Genomic DNA, 18,477 nt, shown 5'->3' on the forward strand with positions numbered 1-18,477 from the left:
CACAGCTACGAAAACAACGGCTTTCAAGCTGGCAAATAACTCAACCTCCCAGGACAGAGCACCAGGGCAGAGAGTAATTTGAATTCTAAACCCGATAAGAGGTCCAGAGGGCCGCTATTTAATTAATATGAGCTTCTCAAACTGCCTTGTCGGACGGACATCGCAGGACAAATAAACTTCTCGCGATCACGCCCCTCTCACCAGACGGAGCTCAAATATTTTCTCGTTTTTAGCGCACAGCGGAATACACCTTGCCCGTCTTATCCTTGTCGAACCGCAAAGCCGAGCCAGGGTCGGCCTGGGGGGAGGAAAAAAGGAAAAAGTTATTCAAAAGCTGGCCGGTTACGGTTCCGCGTTGCCGTCGATCGTCAAAAAGTTTCTTTGCGGGGTGGCATGCCGAAGTGAGAGAGTGGCATCCCAGGAAGGTCTCACATCTGTATAAGAAAACCCCCCCGAAGATGTTTTCTACTCATGTGGTGAATGAAAGTTTACCTTTGCTGGACTAATGTTTAGAACAATGCTTAGCAAAAGAAAATTTGGAAAAACAATTGATCCCCTAAAGCCATTAGTTAGTTAATAAAAGAAACAGGTCTAAGCTAACTAGTTATATGAAACAATCAACCCCATCTAAATCATAGTCTAGCCCTGCGCTTCTTCTCATCCAGTGCCTTTTCGACCAGCGCGACCGCATCAGCGCAGGTACCGAATGAAGCTTGATACCCGAACCCTCCGTGGCCGTAGTTGTGTACGACAGAAACGCCGCCGATGTTGTCACGCTCCACTCGAGGACCTCCTTCTCTAAGAGGCCGCAGGCCGACGCCGTGTCGGACGATATCAAGGGCTTCTATACCGCGCTGATTGCCGTTGGCGTCTTTCCCGACTAGTTCGGGGCAAAGAGCCACACATCTTTTCATGATGCGGATGGCGAGATTAGGGTCCGGTTGGCTTTCGTAGTTGTGCCGTTGGTAGCAGCCCCCTAGGATTGTTCCACCACCTAAATTGTGAGAGTTAGCTGGGATCCTTCAATCCGAGGTGATTTCAGAGATTCGCTTGGTAGATGTTAAAAAAAAAAAAAAGAAAGAAAAAATAAAAAATACCGGCTGCCCTCATCATGATATATCCAGCCTCGTTAGGACCGTCGTCGGTTCCCGATACAGAGTACATCGCTGGAACTTCGTTACGAACGACGATCACCTGTCCACGGGCTGGATACATTTTTTGATCCTCAACACCGCCCAGATACTTGGAAGATAGACCAGTGCAGTTGACGACGACATCGGCCTTTTGACCAGAGTGGTGAGCACCGGCTGCATCGACAATATGCTTGAAAACAGCACGCTTGAAGACTACACCGTTCTTACGACACTGTGAGACGAGCCACGCGAGGTAGACCGGCGCATTGAGGCAAACAGAGGTAAAGCAGGAACCATTGTCAAATCCATGGGGTAATTTCTCCTTGGGTATGGGGCGGAACTAAGAATGGTGGGTGTCAGCTTGGCTGGAGAGCCCCGGGGGGGGAAGGGGGGGAGCGCGTTGTGTATATTTGCATACGTCGGGGACAATGTCTTTGTACCAAGGGTTCGGGTTGATCAGCTCTTTGAACCAGACAGCAGTGTCAGAGCTGGCGTCCTTGAGGCGATTGTATATAATAGAATCTAAAAAATGCAGCTCAGCGCTTCTGTCGTTGCTAAACCGCCGGTGGTAGAGTCTCACCCTGGAAGTGAATTCCTGCTTCGGGATTATTCCGCGCCAGGTCCTCAAATACAGGCCACGTATTGGCCTCCCATTTCGCATGAGCGCTACCCGGAGCTCCTACACTATGTATAAGCCCCGAGTTAGCAAATTGCGACCAAGAGCGGATTATATCAGACCGGAGCAAGGTATGTGTCGTGAAGGGACTAGAGCTTCTCGGGCCAACTCACGGCAGAAAGTTTGCGCCGGCCCATGGAGAGCAATATTCAACATCGTAATCGCCGGGCATATGCTTTGCAGCAACTGTAATAACATTGGATTTATCCTTGGAGAGTAGGTATGCGGTAGTCAATCCGATCACGCCTCCCCTAGACTCCGGGTAAGCGATGCGTTTTTCGGCTCCGGCTAACGTGCATCCTGGCGGAGAGCTCACCCTATGATAACGATCTTGTTGGACGCCATTGTCTAGGATCAGCAAGGATAAAGCTTTGTCGAGATAATTCAAGCACTGGATCCTTGAAGAGAAAGTAAAAGAATAATGAAAAAAATGAAAAAGGCTCGACAGTGAAAGAGCGGCGAAGGGCGTGACTCGTGAGGGGCGTGTTCCGGGTTTCGTCGTTAACTATATCAGAGTGCCGGCACTAGCTATGTGCTCCGTATTACTGTGGGTTCTTCCATTGTTCACTGCGGAGAAGCTTCTGAGAAACAGCCATGCCCCGTCCCACCCTCGTTAAAGCAGAGGTTTTAAAAAAAAATATTGTCGGGATAAGCCAACAAATCCCAAAAGCCGTAAATCTCCAAGGCATGCATATCGCGTCTCCCACGCAGAAATCAACGAATTAAAGGCCGAAGAGCCACCTCCTATCCAGCCAAACAAGAAAAAGAAAAAGGTAAAAAAGATTCACGTCTCGGGTGCGACCCTCCAAGCGAAATATCGATCCACCAAGCGATTCCCAAGTTTTCCGGGATGGCTAGGTTTCGACGGATAAGGATACTTGAGGTAGCTGTGATACCTTGGCCCACGGGACACAAAGCAAGGGGTATCGAGGGGATAGCAGGCTTCTAGATCACCAAGCTCCTTATCTAGAGAGCTAGGATCCAATGTCTCTTTCATTTCGTACGAAGCCTTGATCGTTTCGGGAAGACTGTCAGCAGGTATGGCGACGTGAGCCTACTCAGGGGATGTTTGCTTTCTTTTCGACGTCGTTCGCTGATGTCCAGCCATGGCCGATTCCGGTCTGGCGGCCAATCGCCTGTTGTGCGACGACGGACCAATATTGTCAGCTGGTCGTCGGCGAGATAACCTGTTGGTAGGTATGCTGCACGCGAATTCCGTCTGAACTGAAGACGCACGTGTTGTCATACTGGGATGGCTCTAGTCAGGGCCAAAAATGGATTCAGTAGCGGATACCAATAATATGTAAATGATACCCGCACATGATACTCGCTTCATTTGCGTCGTTCTACGGTAGGGCTTCTTCTAGTCGACCGGGATCAGTCTAGCGCCGAAGTGCAGTGCTGACCATCCATTTATAGACTTGTTTTGCGTTGGATTATTGTATTATCAGTATACCTTGAACTGATCGGTTCTAGTGTCTCTCCTCTCCTGTCTCACCTGATCCCAGCCCAGGGTCCTACGTCTTCTCACAAAGCTGAAACTTGCGTCTACTCTTCTGTAACCAAACTCGCGTGCGTGGAGATGTCCCTCAGTTGCAAGCCAAGAGCGATCTGCTTCCGCAAAGGAGCTGTGACACCTGGGGGCCGGATAGCCATCATAGAAACAAATGCCACAGGCTTGCTATATGACAGCTCCTCTCTACTTTGCGATGTTAACCAACCAGCCATCAGGATATTTCTTCCAAAGGAGAAGGCTTATCAAAACATGCAAAAATGCTGGTTACATGGTTAATGTTAGCATGCATGGGTTGCCGTGGCTAAAAAATGATGGAATATCCATTGAAATCTATTAGAGAGCTAGAGCAGGGATTTGCCTAGCCATTCTGCTCTGTGAGAGAGAAAGAAAAAAAAAAAAAAAAAAAAAAAAAAAAAAAAAAGAGAGATACTCACTTTGGGTGCTGCATCACAGCCTACAAGAAGATATATTCCAATGCTGTTGTATGGCATCTCTAAACATCCAGGCAACGTCAGGCGCGTGGCTTTACTATGGACATGTTTTCATGGAGCTTGTCACAAGTCAAGGGTCAATGGGCGTTTGTAAATGAGTAGTAAGTATTGTGGTGTGTTGAATAGGGGGCGAATAGGGCCACAATATTATATGGTATATGATAATATGACAGGCAGCTGTACGCTCACTGCTGTAGCAGCATGCTCAGTATAAGTGAGCACCCATTCATGACTAGTTGGTATCACAATGAGGATTGAATGATAGTGCTTTTATAATTTTGCTTCACAACTCGGCTCTCTCCTCTATTTCCTTCCTTTTCTTTTTTTTTTTTTCTTCATTGTCATTCATTCATTCATTCATTCTTTCTTTCCTTCCTTCTCGAGTTTCCTTGCTTTGCGAGATTCTTGAGATTCGATTTATCCGTGACAATCCTTCACTTTTACACTCTCCCTTTCATTTAGACTCAACATACTCTGTACTTCACATAGTTTCTTTCCGTACCACCGAAAGGATAGCCGCCACTCGGCCCCACACCCCGACCATCCGCGCTTATTCCCGCTTCCCATTGGTCGACTGCGACAATCTGTCGGCACTTCCGCCAACCACATTGCTTGGATTAACCTTCTTCCTCCGCGAGCTCCCGGTAAGCACCTTCCCAATTCCAGCGAAGTTTCACGGAAAGAGTGGACGATGACGCCAAGACGTGCTTGTTCCTTCTTTCTTTCCTTTTTTTTTCTTTTTTCTTCTTTTTGCCCTTACCCGTTTTTGAACTAATTTGGGTTGGGGGGGAAAGGGAAAAGTCGCGCCTGCCTGTTGCTAACACGTCAATTTTCGTGTTTTCCTTCCCTCTTCAACCTCTCCTCTTTCCTCTCTTTCCTCTCTCTCTCCCCTTCTCTCTCCCCTTCTCTCCTTCCCCCTTTAAGCCTTGCTGACCTCCCCCACACCCTCCTTCGCCCTTTCCTTTTTCTATCTTCCCTCTCCCTCTCAAAAACCTCACTTCTTGCCGGGGAGGCTCAATCGGCTTCTCTTCCACATCTTTTTTATTTTTTTTTTTCAACTTCTTTGTCGATTGATATCTACCCTTTTTTTTCTTTTTTTCTTTTTTTTTTTTTCCTTTTGTTTTTTTTTTGGAGAGAGGAAGAACTATACTTATCTCAATTTTTTTTATTTTTATCTTTTTTATTCTGGCATGTTTTGAGGGAGCCCTTAGTTCCCTCGTTGCAGATTCTCCTCCAATGCCGCTGCTGCAAGTCACACTTCCGCAAATATGGCTGACACAACTTTGCCTCCTGCCACTAGGATTGTGCCTATTATGGCCCGTTCAAGGCTTAATGCACGATCCGCTGGCCTGAGTGCTCGCTCCTCGCGCAGAAACTCGACTGTGGAGGAGTCCGATCGGCGTCTGAAGGAACGCCTTGAAAGACTAAATTGTTATGCAGCCGATATACAGGGAGACGGTACGCAACAATATTTCTCACGTTTCCCTCGTTGAGATCTTAGTCGTGATTTGTTTTTTTACCCCCTTCCTACTAACCGGACCTTCTCCAGGCAATTGCCTATTCTACTCCCTTTCAGACCAGCTTTACGGAACCCCAGAGCACCACGACAAGGTCCGCCAGCGACTGGTAGACCACATCCGCAAGCACCGAGACTCCTTCATACATTTCGTAGATCTCGGTCCAGACCGCCCTCGTTCCACAAGAGAGGCCTCCAGGCAGGCAAACAGATCTTTCAGTAGTGTTGGCTCCACCCCAAGCGTGGACAGGATAAACTCCAAGTTCGAGGAGATGCTTTCGAAGATGGGCGAGCCGCATGAGTGGGGCGGTGCTTTTGAGCTCCAGGCATTCTGTCAGGCCTACGCACGAGATATCGTCGTGTACCAGGCCGACACGGTGCAGGAGTTCACCAGCAACCTCCACGACGTGGATCCCGACAGGGAGACCGTCCATCTCGCATACCACGTACGCCCTCTTACTATTCTTTTTGAAACAGTATTACCTGCAGGCCATGGTTAAATGACCCTTTTTTTTTTTTTTTTTTGATAGGAGTACCAGCACTACTCGTCAGTCAGACGCCTGGATGCCCCTCGTGAAGGGCTACCAAGCCTCCCCAGACGACTCGATAAAAATGGAGCTGACGCTCAAGTCGTCAAGGAGGGCAACAAGAATGCTGCAAACGCTCGAAGCCATTCTGTTGCAACGCAGACTTTGCCGACACCACTGACCCTGGCTGAGCCATGGAAGATCAGCACGATTGCTGAAGCCCTTCCTTTCCTTGATTACGATACAATCAGGGCAGTGTTGACAAAGTGCCGTGGGGACATCGACTTTGCCTTCTCCAGTCTTCTCGATGACGATTTCTCCTCGTCCTCTCAATCGTCCGTGGCTCCAACGCCAGGTACTGAGACCTCTGGTACTGTCATGGCCTCACCTGGCGGTGTTAACCCGGCCACTCGGGCATGCTTGAGAGCTTCGTCAAGGTCCTCTTCCCGCCATAGCACTGGAAGCAAACGACCCGCCGACCCTAGCGACGACGACGACGACGACGACGAAGACCCTGTTCGATCCGGCGTCCGTCGCTCTGCGAGAGAGCGCAAGCGTCGTATCCTGCAGGACGTGACCGTCGGTATCTCAGTCAGGGGCGACAACAGGGATGACGTCATTTCAATCCAATTGAGGGTCGATCCAGATGCCGTGGTTGAAACGCCAAGGGGAATTGACACTCCCGAAGACGACACAGAAGTCGAGACAGACGAAGACACAGAAGTCAACGTTCCCGAGAAAGAGCCAAACACCGGTGAACCCAGAGCTAAGAGCTCCGACGGCACTTTGACTGTGGGTCCCGACAGCGGCAATTCTGCGACTGGTAGTGAGGGAGGTGACGACTTCGGGGATTCCGATAAATGACCTTTCTTTAAAAACAACTGGGCCGAAATCTTATGACCCGACCCGTTGATCAACCGTTGGGCTCCCTTTATTCGCAACGATTGTCATGGCATAGCGTGGTGTTTTGGCGTTTTTGGGGTTTTAAGTCTCCTGGGCTGGTCCTTGCATAGAGATGTCCCGGATATGGACTCTTCTAAAGCGAATGCATACTCGCGTATCTACATGTTTGCTGTTTTAACGAGGCATAGATTTAGTGTTAATGTTTTGTTTTATCGAAATTTGCGTCTCATTGACAAACCTCCCCTGCAGAACAAGGACAAAGAGACCTTCGCCTCTTTTCAGCTATCAGGAGTCCACTGCATGCCATTATAGCCTGTTTCGAAATCTTCGGCTCGCTCTTTAAGTTGGCCTTGGTACACAGCGCCACGTTGGCGACCTTATCTCTCTCATGTCTATGCCTCATATCCTATGCATCCTCCTCTGCTCCTTTTCTATCTCTCACTTCGTTTTCCGCTAGCATAAAGACCAATGATGGTCATAGATTCCATAGTATTATGGTGTTTGGGTTTTAGGCATTGCTTGCCAGTTATATTACAAGGAATGACTACACGGTAAAAGGTAACAAGAAAAACAATCGTTTGATTTTCTTAAGCATTGGGAGGGACAGGGCTGAAAATTGATTCAGCTCCCTTATAATCTACAGATTTTGACTTCGGGGCTTTTAGGGGCTAAAAAGGAGTCACGCGACGGCTATCATCAAACTGCGTAGTTATGAACTAGATAACCTCCCTTCACCTACGTACGACTTAAAAATGATATATGGCCCCCCTCTTGAGATATCTTCAGAAACAAATACAGATCTGCTTCTACAAGATTCTGCTAAGTCAGAAAGAGCGTGTGATAAGGGTGGATGGGAATCAGTAACCCGCCAAACCACCCCTTCCATCGAAACGTTCGCCCGATTCTCCGAGTTCAAATCACCTCCCCGGATCCGAGTCAAAAAGGTCTCCTCAAGGGATGAACCCCCTCTTCTCTTTTCTTGACCAAATGGGGTTGAATACGTGCTGGGTAAAGGGTAGGGTGAAAGACTATCCTTATTCATACCACTACTTGGATAGATCTAGAGGGTTTGGCTCCGCGGCCAAGGTGGGGGGGCCTGTTTTGGCTGGTGGGGGGAAGGGAATTTTCTTGAGGCGAAGATGGATTGAGGACAGAGGGAGTCAGTAAGCCTTTGTGTGTTACTAACCTTGGGAAAATATACATATATATAGGATCAGTCTTCAAATAGCCACTAGCTGGTAATGTGTGTGTGGCTAGCTAGTTAGTAGTAATGTCTTATTTATATCAGAGTGGGGGTAAGTTCCTGCATATTCTTGGGCTGGTTGACGATAATGACTTATGTGGTTGGTGAGCTGGCCAAAAGAAAAAAAGAGTGATGCATAAACTTCTCAGGACGGAACCTTTTTTTTTAAGAAAAACCTCTTGGAAAGGAATCTTGGGTAGGACTTTTCGAGTATTTGATGGGATATAATAAATCTCTATTCCGGTCATGGGATGCTATGCACAAGAGCAACCAAAACAGTTTTGTCGTAGGTTCTTCATTGGTTAGAGTAGAGTAGAGTAGGCAGGTAGGTAGGTAGGTAGGTAGGTAGACAGGGCGTGGGTGTGGTTTTTTTAAGATATGCCCAGATCCGATCTGTTCAAGATATCTGAAGCGAAAATTTATAAAAACAACACCGCAGAGGCCTCTAAAACAAGCAGAATCAATAACAACAAATGTCTACCCCTTCAAACCTCCCTCCCTAGTATCCCAAGCATCTATTCATCCCAAATTTCGATCTTCAACATCTCCCCTTGTTAACCGAAAAAAAAAAAAGGAAAAAATAATCAAATAATCTATGCCCGGTTCTTCTGGATCGCCGCCTCCAAAGCCGGAGGCACTGCGCCGAGCACCTCGTCGACCTTCTGTCCATCTTTGAAGAACACGAAAGTCGGCATGGCCCTCACGCCCAACTCCTGCGCGACGTCGGGAGCATCGTCGACATCGATCTTGTAGAAGGCGACGTCGGGGTATTTCTCGCTGAACTCGTTGACTTTGGGGGCGATGGCCTGGCAGGGGCCGCACCAGGTCGCGAAGCAGTCGACGACGACGAGTTTCTTGCCTTCGCTGGCGACGGCAGCGGGGTTTATGGCAGCTTGGAAGGCGGCGTTGCTGGGGAGGATGGTTAGTGGGTTAGGAGAGGAAGAGAGAGCGAAGAAAATGGATGGTTGTTGGAGGCGGTAGAGGGAGAGGAAGCGGGGTAACTTGGGGAGAATCGGTGTAGAGCAGGACAGGGCGGTGAGGGAGTGAAGTGATTTTCTTCTTCTTCTTCTTTTCTTTCCTTTTTCTTTTTTTTCTTTTTTCTTTTTATGGGGATATGTGATTGATTTGGCTTTTTGATGAATGAAACAACAAATCGTCCTTTGTTCCCTTTCTCCTGTGCTGTGAATGGAGGGGACAAGACTCACTCCTTAAGTGCGGTGACAACCATGTTTGCGGCAGTTCCTCGAAAGCGGGGTGGGAGGGTGGTGCTGAATGTCCTTCGCGCGGACGATGACAGTGATGCTGATGGCAGGACTCGAAATAGCGATGATGCCACGGTGCAGGTTGACGGGCGGAAGAGAGCAGCAGTTGCAGTTGCAGTCGCAGGAACACGATCAGGAACAGGATGAGCAGGATGCCGGAGGGGCGAGACGGGCTGTCTATTAGTAGTGCTCTGGGGAGGGCGCGGAGAGCAGCGGCTGCGCAGGAGCGAGAGGAGGGGCGCCCGGGATGACGTTATCGCCGCCATGCTTAGCCGCCTTGCGAGGGGATTCTAGACGGCGATCCAATTACTAATTCAGCAGAGTCGTAGACGACGACGACGACGGAGGGGACTCGCTCTGTCTTGGCTGTCTTTTCTGTCTCTATTCTCTTTTTACTTTTTCTTTTTCTTTTTCTTTTTTTTTTTTTTTCTGTTTTCCTTCTTATTCTTTCTTTTGCTTTTTGCCTTCCTTTTGAAAGTCTGTCTGGTCGTTTTCTGCTTTTTGAGCAGAGATTTTCCCGCCTCTATGCCCTTCTGGGTTTAGTGGTTGTATCAGCAGGGAACATCACTCTGCAACACATCCAATTGCCGGTGCCGATGGGGGGGGGGGTAAACTGAAAGAGTTAACATTATTCCTGGACTTAGCACAGAGATAGCCAGATATGCATTAAAGAAAAACAAAAAGAAGAAGAAGAGTTATATTACGGAGTACTCACTCCGTATTCCCTGTATATACTATATACTATCCAAAGGCAGGCCGCAGCAGGCCCGTCCTCAACAAAAAAAAAGAAATATTGACATGTACCAAGAAAAATAAAATAAAATAAAATTAAATTAAAAAAAAAATCTCTCAGTTCCACCTCCAACTAATCACAGAAGTCGCCGTTCGACGCAGAAGTGAACAATGGCACGCTTCTGCCCTCGAAGTCAGCGTTCAGGTCCCGCTTGGCGGGTCTGGTCCAGTTGCGGCCCTCCCAGTACGCTTCGTTGGGGAGCTCGGTTTTCTGGAGGCGCTTCGCGATTCTCTCCACCTCAGTCCACACCCGGAGGATGTTCTCGCCTACGAGCTTGCGGACCTGCTGGGTTGTGGCTCCGCGTTCGAGGACTCGGGCGATGAGGTGGGGGTACTTGGACACATCCTTGTCGAGCAGTCGTTAGCTTTTTGGATCGAATTGGCAGGGAGAATAGAAAGGGGGCCAAAAAATAAATAAATAAATAAAAATAAAATAAATAAAAAAAAAAAAAAAAAAAAAGGGGATTTTCTATCTTACCTCTAGACCCTTGGGAAGGTAAACAGTGCCGTCGTAGTCACCTCCAATGCCAACGTGGTCCCAACCGGCAACCTTGGCGATATGGAAGATATGATCGACCACGGTGTTGATGTCTGCAGCATCGGGATTCTCGACGTTGACGAACCGGGACACGAAGGTGACCATGACCACGCCGTTGTTCTTCGCGACCTCCTTCAGCACGTCGTCGGGCACGTTGCGCAGGTGGTTGGACACCGCGTATGCGGACGAGTGCGAGAAGATGACCGGTGCCCGCGCGACTTTCAATGTGTCTCTCATGGTGTTTGCGGACACGTGCGACAGATCTACGAGCATGCCAAGGCGGTTCATCTCCTTGACGAACTCGATGCCGAACGGCTTCATCAGTCCGGTGTCCGGCAAGCCGTCGGCGACGGTCGACTGCGCGGTCGCAAATGCATTGTCGCAGTTGTGAGTGACCGTGATGTAGCGCACGCCCAGCTCATACACCCGGCGCAAGTCACCGAGAGAGTTGCCGATCTGATGTCCTCCCTGTGTTTTGTTTCAAGCAGAATATATTATGAGACATAAGTTCCCTTTTTTGCAATTGCAGAATTGTAAGGAATTGGGGGAAGCTTTATTTACCTCGATACCCAGGAAACTGGCAATCTTTCCTCTCCTGAACGCCCTCCGAGCACACCTTGCGTCTCCACAGAACTGCAGATCGCGCGAGTATTTTTCGATAAGGCGCTTAGTCACATCGATCTGCTCCAAGGTATCCCGAACGGACCACTACACCAGGAAAAAACACAAACAAACCACACCAGGTCAGCCAATTCCATCTTCCCACCAGGCAAAATTTTAAAAAAAAAAAAAAAGACAGAGAGATTATCCGTCTGATAATACGCACTGTAGGGTCGTCAATGGGCACCGGTGGGTCAGGACAGGGTGTGTAAACACTCCAAAACTGTCCGCCCACTCTGCCCTTCCGCAACCTCTTCAGGTCAGTGTGGCCGGGCAGCTCGTCCTCAAACGGGATCTTCCCCTCATAGATCTGGTTCTTCGTCGTCTTCCGGATGAAGTTGGGAAGGTCGTTGTGCCCGTCGATCAGCGGGGTGAATTTGAGAATGCGTTCCGCACGCTTTAGATAGTCATCGGTCCGGGGAGTTGCTGCTGCTGCTGCTGATGCCGGGGTGGCCGAAGCTGGGCTGGCAAGGACAGCTACGCAGGCTAGGACCGAGAGGAGAGACCCGGCGTTCCGTAGCCAGCTTCCGTTGTGCTCTGTCCGTTGAGACATGGTGACCTCTGATATCTGATACTCAACCCCGTTGACCTGGGAGAGACAAAAGGGAAAACGAGAAAAACGACAGGGGGAGAAGGAGAGGAAAAAAGAGAAAAAAAAAAAGAGAGAGAGAGAGAGAGCAAGTGGCAGGGAAGGCGAGGAAGGGAGGGAAGCAATTATATGACTGAGCAGGCGGCAAAGCAAGCTGCAAGCCTCTCCGAGAAAACCGGCCTACTACCCGGATTTATACCAACGATCGGCGCCGGGAAGCTCTGGGAAAAAGCAAAAATGCTTATTTCTCCCCCGCAATTTAATATATGTATATGTAATGTCAAAGGCGGGCCACATTAAATGTGTATACTCCATCCTTGGCGATCAGGGAATACCGGATGGAAGCAGAAAGGAAAAAAAAAGAAAAAAGAAGAAATTGAACCATGGCGGAATGCGAGCCGCTCCTTTTCTTTTTTTTTTTTTTTTTCGCGCCCTTGTTGCTGCCTGAGCACTTCATCGCCGGCATCCGGCACCAGGCAACGAATAGCACTGAGGGCTGTCCTCTATACGGAGTACCCGGTTCAAGTATCATCGTCAATGGACGAGCAATCCCGAAAAATGGGTAGACGGTGGAACAGCGTACATGGGCAGAGGGGAAATTGTCTTAGTATATTATCACTGGGTGATAATAATTGGGTAGAAGTCGGCCTTTTGTTTTCTTCCCTCTTCGACAGAGTAACACGCCCGTAGCAACACTACCGTAGTCACCTTCATGACTAGCAGGCCGGTAGCTTTTTCGTGGAGAGAGAGGCCGAGAGACCATGGATGACCTTGGCGGCGGTTCATGGTTACATCGAACACCGGTGGAAGCAAGAAAACGCCCCAGTTTCTCCCGTCCGTTTGAATAAAATCACTAATTAGCGGGAATTTGGTATCGTGTCCTTGGGCCGTCCCCCCTCCTCCTCCTCCTCCCCTTGCAAGGACATCGGACGCCTTGTTAAATGTTCGCCAGCCGTTGAGGGCCGAGCGACGCCTTTCTCAAGCCCCCTCTCTCTCCTAGTAAGTTGGCCCTGATGCCGGCCCAGCTAGAGTGGCCATGCGCGAGCGTGCATTCCGAGTGTAAATATAAAGCCACCAGGGATACTCTCGACGTACCATACTCCTCTTCTTCTTCTTCTTCTCCCCCCGAAAAATGCCTCCCAGCAACTCGCTCGCCAAGAGTGCTTGTTGCAGCCGATCTCGTCGCCCACGTGATGGCGCAGCTGTCGATCGCCGCGGCACAGCAGGCAAGCAAGCGAGCAGCTCCGTTCACGGTGTCCGGGGGGGAAGAATCCGACTCAGATGAGACAGAGAGAGAGAGAGGTTCAATCCGGTCCGGAGGCGTTGGCGTTCCTTGGAACCAAGCCCGTCGGAATCGGAGTCGGAGCTGGAGGAGGAGGTGAAGCTGGAGGAAGGGCGCGTCGAGCCCTTCCCGGATATCCCATCACTCGCCGGCCCCAGCAGCACCATTTGCCAGCTTGCGTTGCTTGCTGGTTGCAGGGATGGCCCCTTGAGCACCAAGCCAATTCAGACACGAGGTCGAGCGAACTTGCCCGGGTCGAAAAGAGGGGAATTCGGATCCCGAGCTAACTGCCTGCTTGGTTACCGGCGTCGTGCTTTAAAAAAAAAAAAAAAAAAAAAAAAAAAAAAAAAAAATTGCAGAGCCCGAAACCGGCGAAAAGAATATCGCAGGAAACAGAGAATAAGATTAGAATTAGAATGACAGCTTGCCGATCGCTGGCAACGATCTTTTTGCTTGTTGAGCAAAACCATCCCAACCCTCCCCCCTTGATCGGATCTTAACCTTACATACCATATGCAACCTGCTCTGGCATTTTTGCTCCCTCCCATCCTTGTCCGGCTCTCCTACAGGTTTTCTCCCCCCAAAGTCAAAAATCTCCTCGGAGTCCAGACTGCGCCTGTCATCGAGCGACTCAATATTGTATGAAGTATGTCAAGGAACACTACTAAGAAAAGCATGGAGGAGTCATACAGACTTTATATGCGATGGTTTACGGGCCTCGCCGCGGGGGGGAAAAGGATTACTGGCTATTTAACCCATCACTGCGCCGGGTCCCTTCATTCTAGCCCAATTTAGCGGCTGTCGCTAAGAAGTTATTTATTTCAGTGCGCAGCCAGTCGTCAAACAGATTGCAAGCTAGATCTACTGGAAACTGAACATTCTCGCGCTTGATAGCAATAGGTATGCCCCTGCCTACTTATTACATGATTTACGACGCACTTCGGGGATATCTTTTTTTTGGATCCCACGAACTTTACACTAATCGCATTAGGATAGTGGATTTGTCCAAGGCAGCTTTACAAACAAATGTAGTGTAGAGGCCAACCACGTCTTCTCTCAATTGGTTGTCTTCTTTTCTAACCCACAAATAGAGAGGAATATTGTGCAAGAGAATAATTAAAAAGACAACCACAAACACAGAATCTTTCAGAGATACTACCAACCAGAGCCCACCAGATCACGTCAACATTTTTTCTCCACAGAGGAAGAGCTGCAAACAAAAGAAAAAAGAAAAAAAATTGCAACCAGAAATGAGTTTCCAAATGGTGTCTCATCTTTCCCCTAACATTCAACTCTGTCCTGCTCACTCGCTCTTATCACTCTCGAGCTCAAGCTCGAGAAACTTGTCGCGAATGCTGCACACAATCTTAAAGATGCGCAACCGATGGCGTATACCCCACGACGGATCCATGAGAAGCTCGTTAAATCCAATAATAAACGCCGACCAGTCCAGCTCGTCTGTCGAGATATCGTCCAACTCGTAGATCGCCTTGTAAGGAAACCGGCGTCTGAGGTACGAACCTGACACGCTCCATTGAAACGCAGCCACCGCATTGCCGATATCCGCGATGTCCGTAAGAAAATCGAGCACGGTCAGCTGTAACTCTACGGGCAACCTGCCAGGACGACCGAAGCTACCACGTCGCTGGCGCGGAGGAACCTCGTCGTCGCTGCTCGCCTCTTTCTCGCTCAAACTGTCGCTGTCAATTCGACAATGATCGATCAGCCTCTCAAGCGCAGGATTGCTCGACGGCACGCCGAACATCGACAGAGTCCCCGGGAAACTCCCCGAATGCGGAACCTCAAGGCAATGCTGCTGTTGACCGCTCTCGTCGTCGGCGGAAGGCGTGTCGCTTGTTGTCGTTGCTGCTGCTGTCCCTTGCTCCCAGACGACCTCAATGCTCTCGAGCAGGGTATCCATATTATTCTCCACGCGCGACCCCAAAACTTTATTCAAGAAGCTCCAGCAGAAGGTGTGCATCTGGTAGCAGTGTGGCTCGGGGGCGCGACACGGAGTGCCTGGGACGCATTGGCACCAGACGAGGTACCGGCCCATACGATTCGTCTTACGCGAGCTGTCCGTCGGCACCTCGTGGTCGCTCGGCTCGTATTTCAGACTGTCGTATGCACATCCATTTTCGGAGTAGCAAGCTTCAGAGACCTCGTAGTCGGGAGGTGAACCGGGTAGATTGACTAGATTCATGTCAGGACGGGAAAATACTTTTGGTTTAAGCTTTTAAGAAAAAGAAAGGGGCAAGAAGAAAGGGGAGATCTAATTTATGAGCCATAAACATACTGAATCTGCAGTGATTCCACCAGGCCACTCTCTCCCAGTCAATTTGGTCTGTCTCGATATACGGGGTGACGCCAATGGGCAATTTGCAGATACAGCAGAGATCACAGCGCCCCATGATGAAGGTTATGTTGTCAATCACCAGCCCTTCGCGAAGAGAGACACTGGAGTTTTTCTGGATGCGGAATGTGCTTAAAGTAATAGAAAGAGGTCAGGCTGTCGTAGCTGGTTCTGATCTAGTGATTGCAACAAAACAGTAGCTAAGGACAAACGTAGATTGATTGCAAATATGTGTGCTATGTGGTTTGTCGCAAAACAAATAAGATAATCTTTCTGTGCCCTGCTAGTCTCATGAAAGAGATCTTGATAAAAGAAAACATAGAAGAAAACACAAGATATCACTGCCCAGGCAACTCCACTGCTCTGTTGATGCAGAAAAAAAAAAAAAAAAAAACACTCAGAAGAAGGACTGGGGATGTAGTAGAAGAAGAGGAAGAGGAAGAGAAGAGCAAGCGTGATTACAGGTGACAACTGAGACAGCCAGTGGGAAGCACAGGCGGGTATCGTATCCGGGGGACACAAGCAAAACGGCCAGAACAGCCGCAAAACAAGGGGCGGGCAGGTGAAGACACCAGAAAGAGAGCGGCTGGTTGTTTTCGTCAAAACAGGCAGGTCAGTCACACACTGCGGCGGGTGAATTTCCATATTTGCCGCCGCCGAGCCACCGCTGCCTGGGCAGACGAACACATATAAAAGCGCCCTCCTTCTCGGCCTCAGCTTCTGCGCTCTTTCTTTTTCTCTCAGACTTCCTCCATCCCTCTGCCAGGCCATCCGCGGCCATCTCCCCGTCTGGAGTGCCATCCCTCGACCCAGGCTCGTTGAATATCGAAAGAAAACTTAGCAAATGAGGACAAGACTGAACGCTGTGGCCCACGAAGAACGCACAAGAATCGATTTGGAAGAGGGCTCGCTGGGGTATTTCACGTTTTTTTTTCCTCTCTAGGCACCGCATAACGCCGTGCTCTTCCAATGCAAACCATGGGCTGTTCTGCCTAACCTATCATAACCCGAAATGACAAATGAAGAAACAGCAGTTCAACAAACAGAAAAAGACGATCAAACCCCATATTATCAAATGCAAAAAGGACAAATTTAAAATCAAAAGACCCGGAATCGAAGCTGGCAGAACAGCTGGAGCTGAACATCCTGGGTAAGAAGCCGATCTGACGATGCAGCAATGGCCACTAACGTTGGTCGGCTTGATATCCAGGTCATCATTACTCATCTGACTTTCGATTTTATTTCTTTTTGTTTTTTCCTCTCTTGTATGACAAAGGAAATGATATGCCAAAGGAGCGTGGGTCACGTATTCGACGTATCGGACGGGGCATGAAGAAGAGAAAGAAGGGCGTTAGGAAAACGACATTTCGACGTAACTAACAAAGGAAATGGGTGGGAAGGAGTGGACGTCAGATCAGGGTAAGTTGCAATATTCGTCTCCAGTACTATGATTCAAGTTGCTCGTTCTATTGGCTAAGTGGTGGCGACGGTAGGGCACCGCTGCTGAAAGTCCCTGAACTTGGTCTTCGATCTCCGGATAGGCGAGAAGACAGGTCTAAAAGCTTTGCACTTCCAGCACTGATGTGACGTGTATGACCTTTTCCCAGGTCAACGCTGGTGGCACGATGGACTTCCATTTCCGCTTCGATGTCGAGCGGACTGTCGTCCGAGGGTGTGTCGACCTCTGAAGCGCTTTCGAGGAACTCAGTAAACAATCCTTCTTTGGATTTTGCTCGAGTACAAGGACGAATGAGACGCGGTCGCTTTCCAACGCTGTCATGCCAAGTCGTCCCGTCATTGTCTTGGGGTTTAGCATTGCCGCTGACGGGGATCTCGAACTCCTCCTCTTCTTCAGGGACAGGAATAGAAAGGGGTCCGAGAATTTCATCGCTTGCGGGACGTTCCTCTGGTGATGATTCGGTTGGATCATCCTTGGATTCTGCGCTGCCACGGTATTGGGCTAACCGTGCCTGGGAAAGGTGACGAGACGGCTTTCCTGAGAGCCAACTGCCCTCCGAGTCTATGGATGCTAGGGACTGAGCTAGGAAAATGCTGTTGGGACGTGTATCTGGACTGTTTGCTCTGGATGCGCGGAATGTGTCCTGGGCTTCGATTGGGGCAGTCGCCACAGTTCCCCTACCAGTGCAAACGCTGAATCGATGTGATGTGGGGTATATATCGATCGCGGTCGGGGAACGCATGTTATCCATGGGCTCATCGAAGTGCTCGGTGAACCTGGACTGCATAGACTGTCCGTCAAATCGGAGGCTGCTCTTTTTCGGGATCGCCGGCGGCATTCCCGCAACTTCCGTATGGGAGATCCTTGAGAAAGATTCTCGGGACGGGACCGAAAAGCTTGGGCCTTCTTTCGGTTGTCCTTGAGGTTCTCTCTTGAACCGAGAGCCACGACGAAAGAATGATGAGAGGGATCGACCGATGCGGCCAGCATTTGAGGACAGCCGCTTTTCACTTTTTTGCGTTGGTGATATATCCGAGACGGAGCCCATCTCCTGCCCGGCGAGTTCGTGTTTGATATCGGCGGCGGCGTCGATTGCCGAAACGTGGACAAAGGATTTTTCATCGTCGGCGACGATCTGGGTTTCCTCCACCGTTGGCTTCTTCTCGTGCACTTCGTCATTTGCATTTGCGGTAAAGCTTTCTTTGGAAGGGTCCCGGAGCCAAGACTCAGTATGGTTCGGCGTCTTCGACAACTCCATCTGATCATGTTTCCGATTAGTCATCGCTGTGTCGATATTTGTTTCGTGGTTGTTCGAAGGAGGAGGATGGTTATGCTTCATTGAATGCTGTCGACGTGGTTTCGGGGGGTTTTCGAGCTTGACCGTGGGACAAGCGGTTCGTCTCGCCGCCCTCCTACGACGATCTCTTTCCATAAGCTCCCTTAGAGTCCCCGCGTCCATATCATCGGCAAGTTCGTTTATCCGGTGTTCTCCATCCAGGTCTCCGAGTCGCAAAGCCCTGCACTTGCTCTTAGATGC

General features: G+C 49.5%; 5 protein-coding genes across 5 annotated transcripts in view; 1 reads left to right on the top strand and 4 right to left on the bottom strand.

Annotated features, from left to right (window-relative positions):
* Positions 1-548: 548 nt before the first annotated feature.
* On the bottom strand, positions 549-2,620 carry D8B26_007527 (uncharacterized protein). Its single transcript, XM_003067047.2, has 6 exons — positions 2,126-2,620; positions 1,923-2,060; positions 1,714-1,817; positions 1,552-1,655; positions 1,098-1,473; positions 549-994 (listed from the first exon to the last, which is right to left on the bottom strand). The coding sequence occupies exons 1-6, from the start codon at positions 2,152-2,154 to the stop codon at positions 633-635; spliced, it is 1,113 nt and encodes a 370-aa protein (XP_003067093.2). The 5' UTR covers positions 2,155-2,620; the 3' UTR covers positions 549-632.
* Positions 2,621-5,084: 2,464 nt separating this feature from the next.
* D8B26_007528 (uncharacterized protein) lies at positions 5,085-6,723 on the top strand (the record flags this gene model as incomplete). Its single annotated transcript, XM_003067048.2, has 3 exons — positions 5,085-5,274; positions 5,366-5,778; positions 5,863-6,723. The coding sequence occupies 3 exons, from the start codon at positions 5,085-5,087 to the stop codon at positions 6,721-6,723; spliced, it is 1,464 nt and encodes a 487-aa protein (XP_003067094.2).
* Positions 6,724-8,220: 1,497 nt separating this feature from the next.
* On the bottom strand, positions 8,221-9,919 carry D8B26_007529 (uncharacterized protein). Its single transcript, XM_003067049.2, has 2 exons — positions 9,211-9,919; positions 8,221-8,914 (listed from the first exon to the last, which is right to left on the bottom strand). Exons 1-2 carry the CDS (start codon positions 9,531-9,533, stop codon positions 8,599-8,601), a joined length of 639 nt encoding a protein of 212 aa, XP_003067095.2. The 5' UTR covers positions 9,534-9,919; the 3' UTR covers positions 8,221-8,598.
* Positions 9,920-9,977: 58 nt separating this feature from the next.
* Positions 9,978-11,810, bottom strand: D8B26_007530 (uncharacterized protein; the record flags this gene model as incomplete). Its single annotated transcript, XM_003067050.2, has 4 exons — positions 9,978-10,405; positions 10,538-11,065; positions 11,159-11,305; positions 11,424-11,810. The coding sequence occupies 4 exons, from the start codon at positions 11,808-11,810 to the stop codon at positions 10,133-10,135; spliced, it is 1,335 nt and encodes a 444-aa protein (XP_003067096.2). The 3' UTR covers positions 9,978-10,132.
* A 2,420-nt stretch (positions 11,811-14,230) lies between these two features.
* D8B26_007531 (uncharacterized protein) overlaps positions 14,231-18,477 on the bottom strand; it is a gene marked incomplete at its 5' end in the record, with an annotated part of 5,827 nt that continues 1,580 nt past the window's right edge. Inside the window, 3 exons of the mRNA XM_003067052.2 lie at positions 14,231-15,321; positions 15,425-15,612; positions 16,970-18,477. The exon at positions 16,970-18,477 is cut by the window's right edge and continues 778 nt beyond it. Of these exons, the coding sequence (XP_003067098.2) occupies positions 14,432-15,321; positions 15,425-15,612; positions 16,970-18,477 (2,586 nt within the window). The 3' untranslated portion in view covers positions 14,231-14,431. The remainder of the gene's footprint in view (positions 15,322-15,424; positions 15,613-16,969) is intronic.

Source organism: Coccidioides posadasii, chromosome 4 (genome assembly GCF_018416015.2).
Source record: "Coccidioides posadasii str. Silveira chromosome 4, complete sequence".
NCBI classification, from domain to species: Eukaryota; Fungi; Ascomycota; class Eurotiomycetes; order Onygenales; family Onygenaceae; genus Coccidioides; species Coccidioides posadasii.

Bases quoted from the DNA above. Each gene is read 5' to 3' on its own strand.
- D8B26_007529 (XM_003067049.2), bottom strand. From the start codon at position 9,533: ATGGCGGCGATAACGTCATCCCGGGCGCCCCTCCTCTCGCTCCTGCGC. The intron at 8,915-9,210 runs GTGAGTCTTGTC...CATCCTCCCCAG, and splicing joins GTTGTCACCGCACTTAAGGA to CAACGCCGCCTTCCAAGCTG.
- D8B26_007527 (XM_003067047.2), bottom strand. From the start codon at position 2,154: ATGGCGTCCAACAAGATCGTTATCATAGG. The intron at 1,656-1,713 runs GTGAGACTCTAC...TGCATTTTTTAG, and splicing joins AGCAGGAATTCACTTCCAGG to ATTCTATTATATACAATCGC. The intron at 1,474-1,551 runs GTATGCAAATAT...CACCATTCTTAG, and splicing joins ACAAAGACATTGTCCCCGAC to TTCCGCCCCATACCCAAGGA.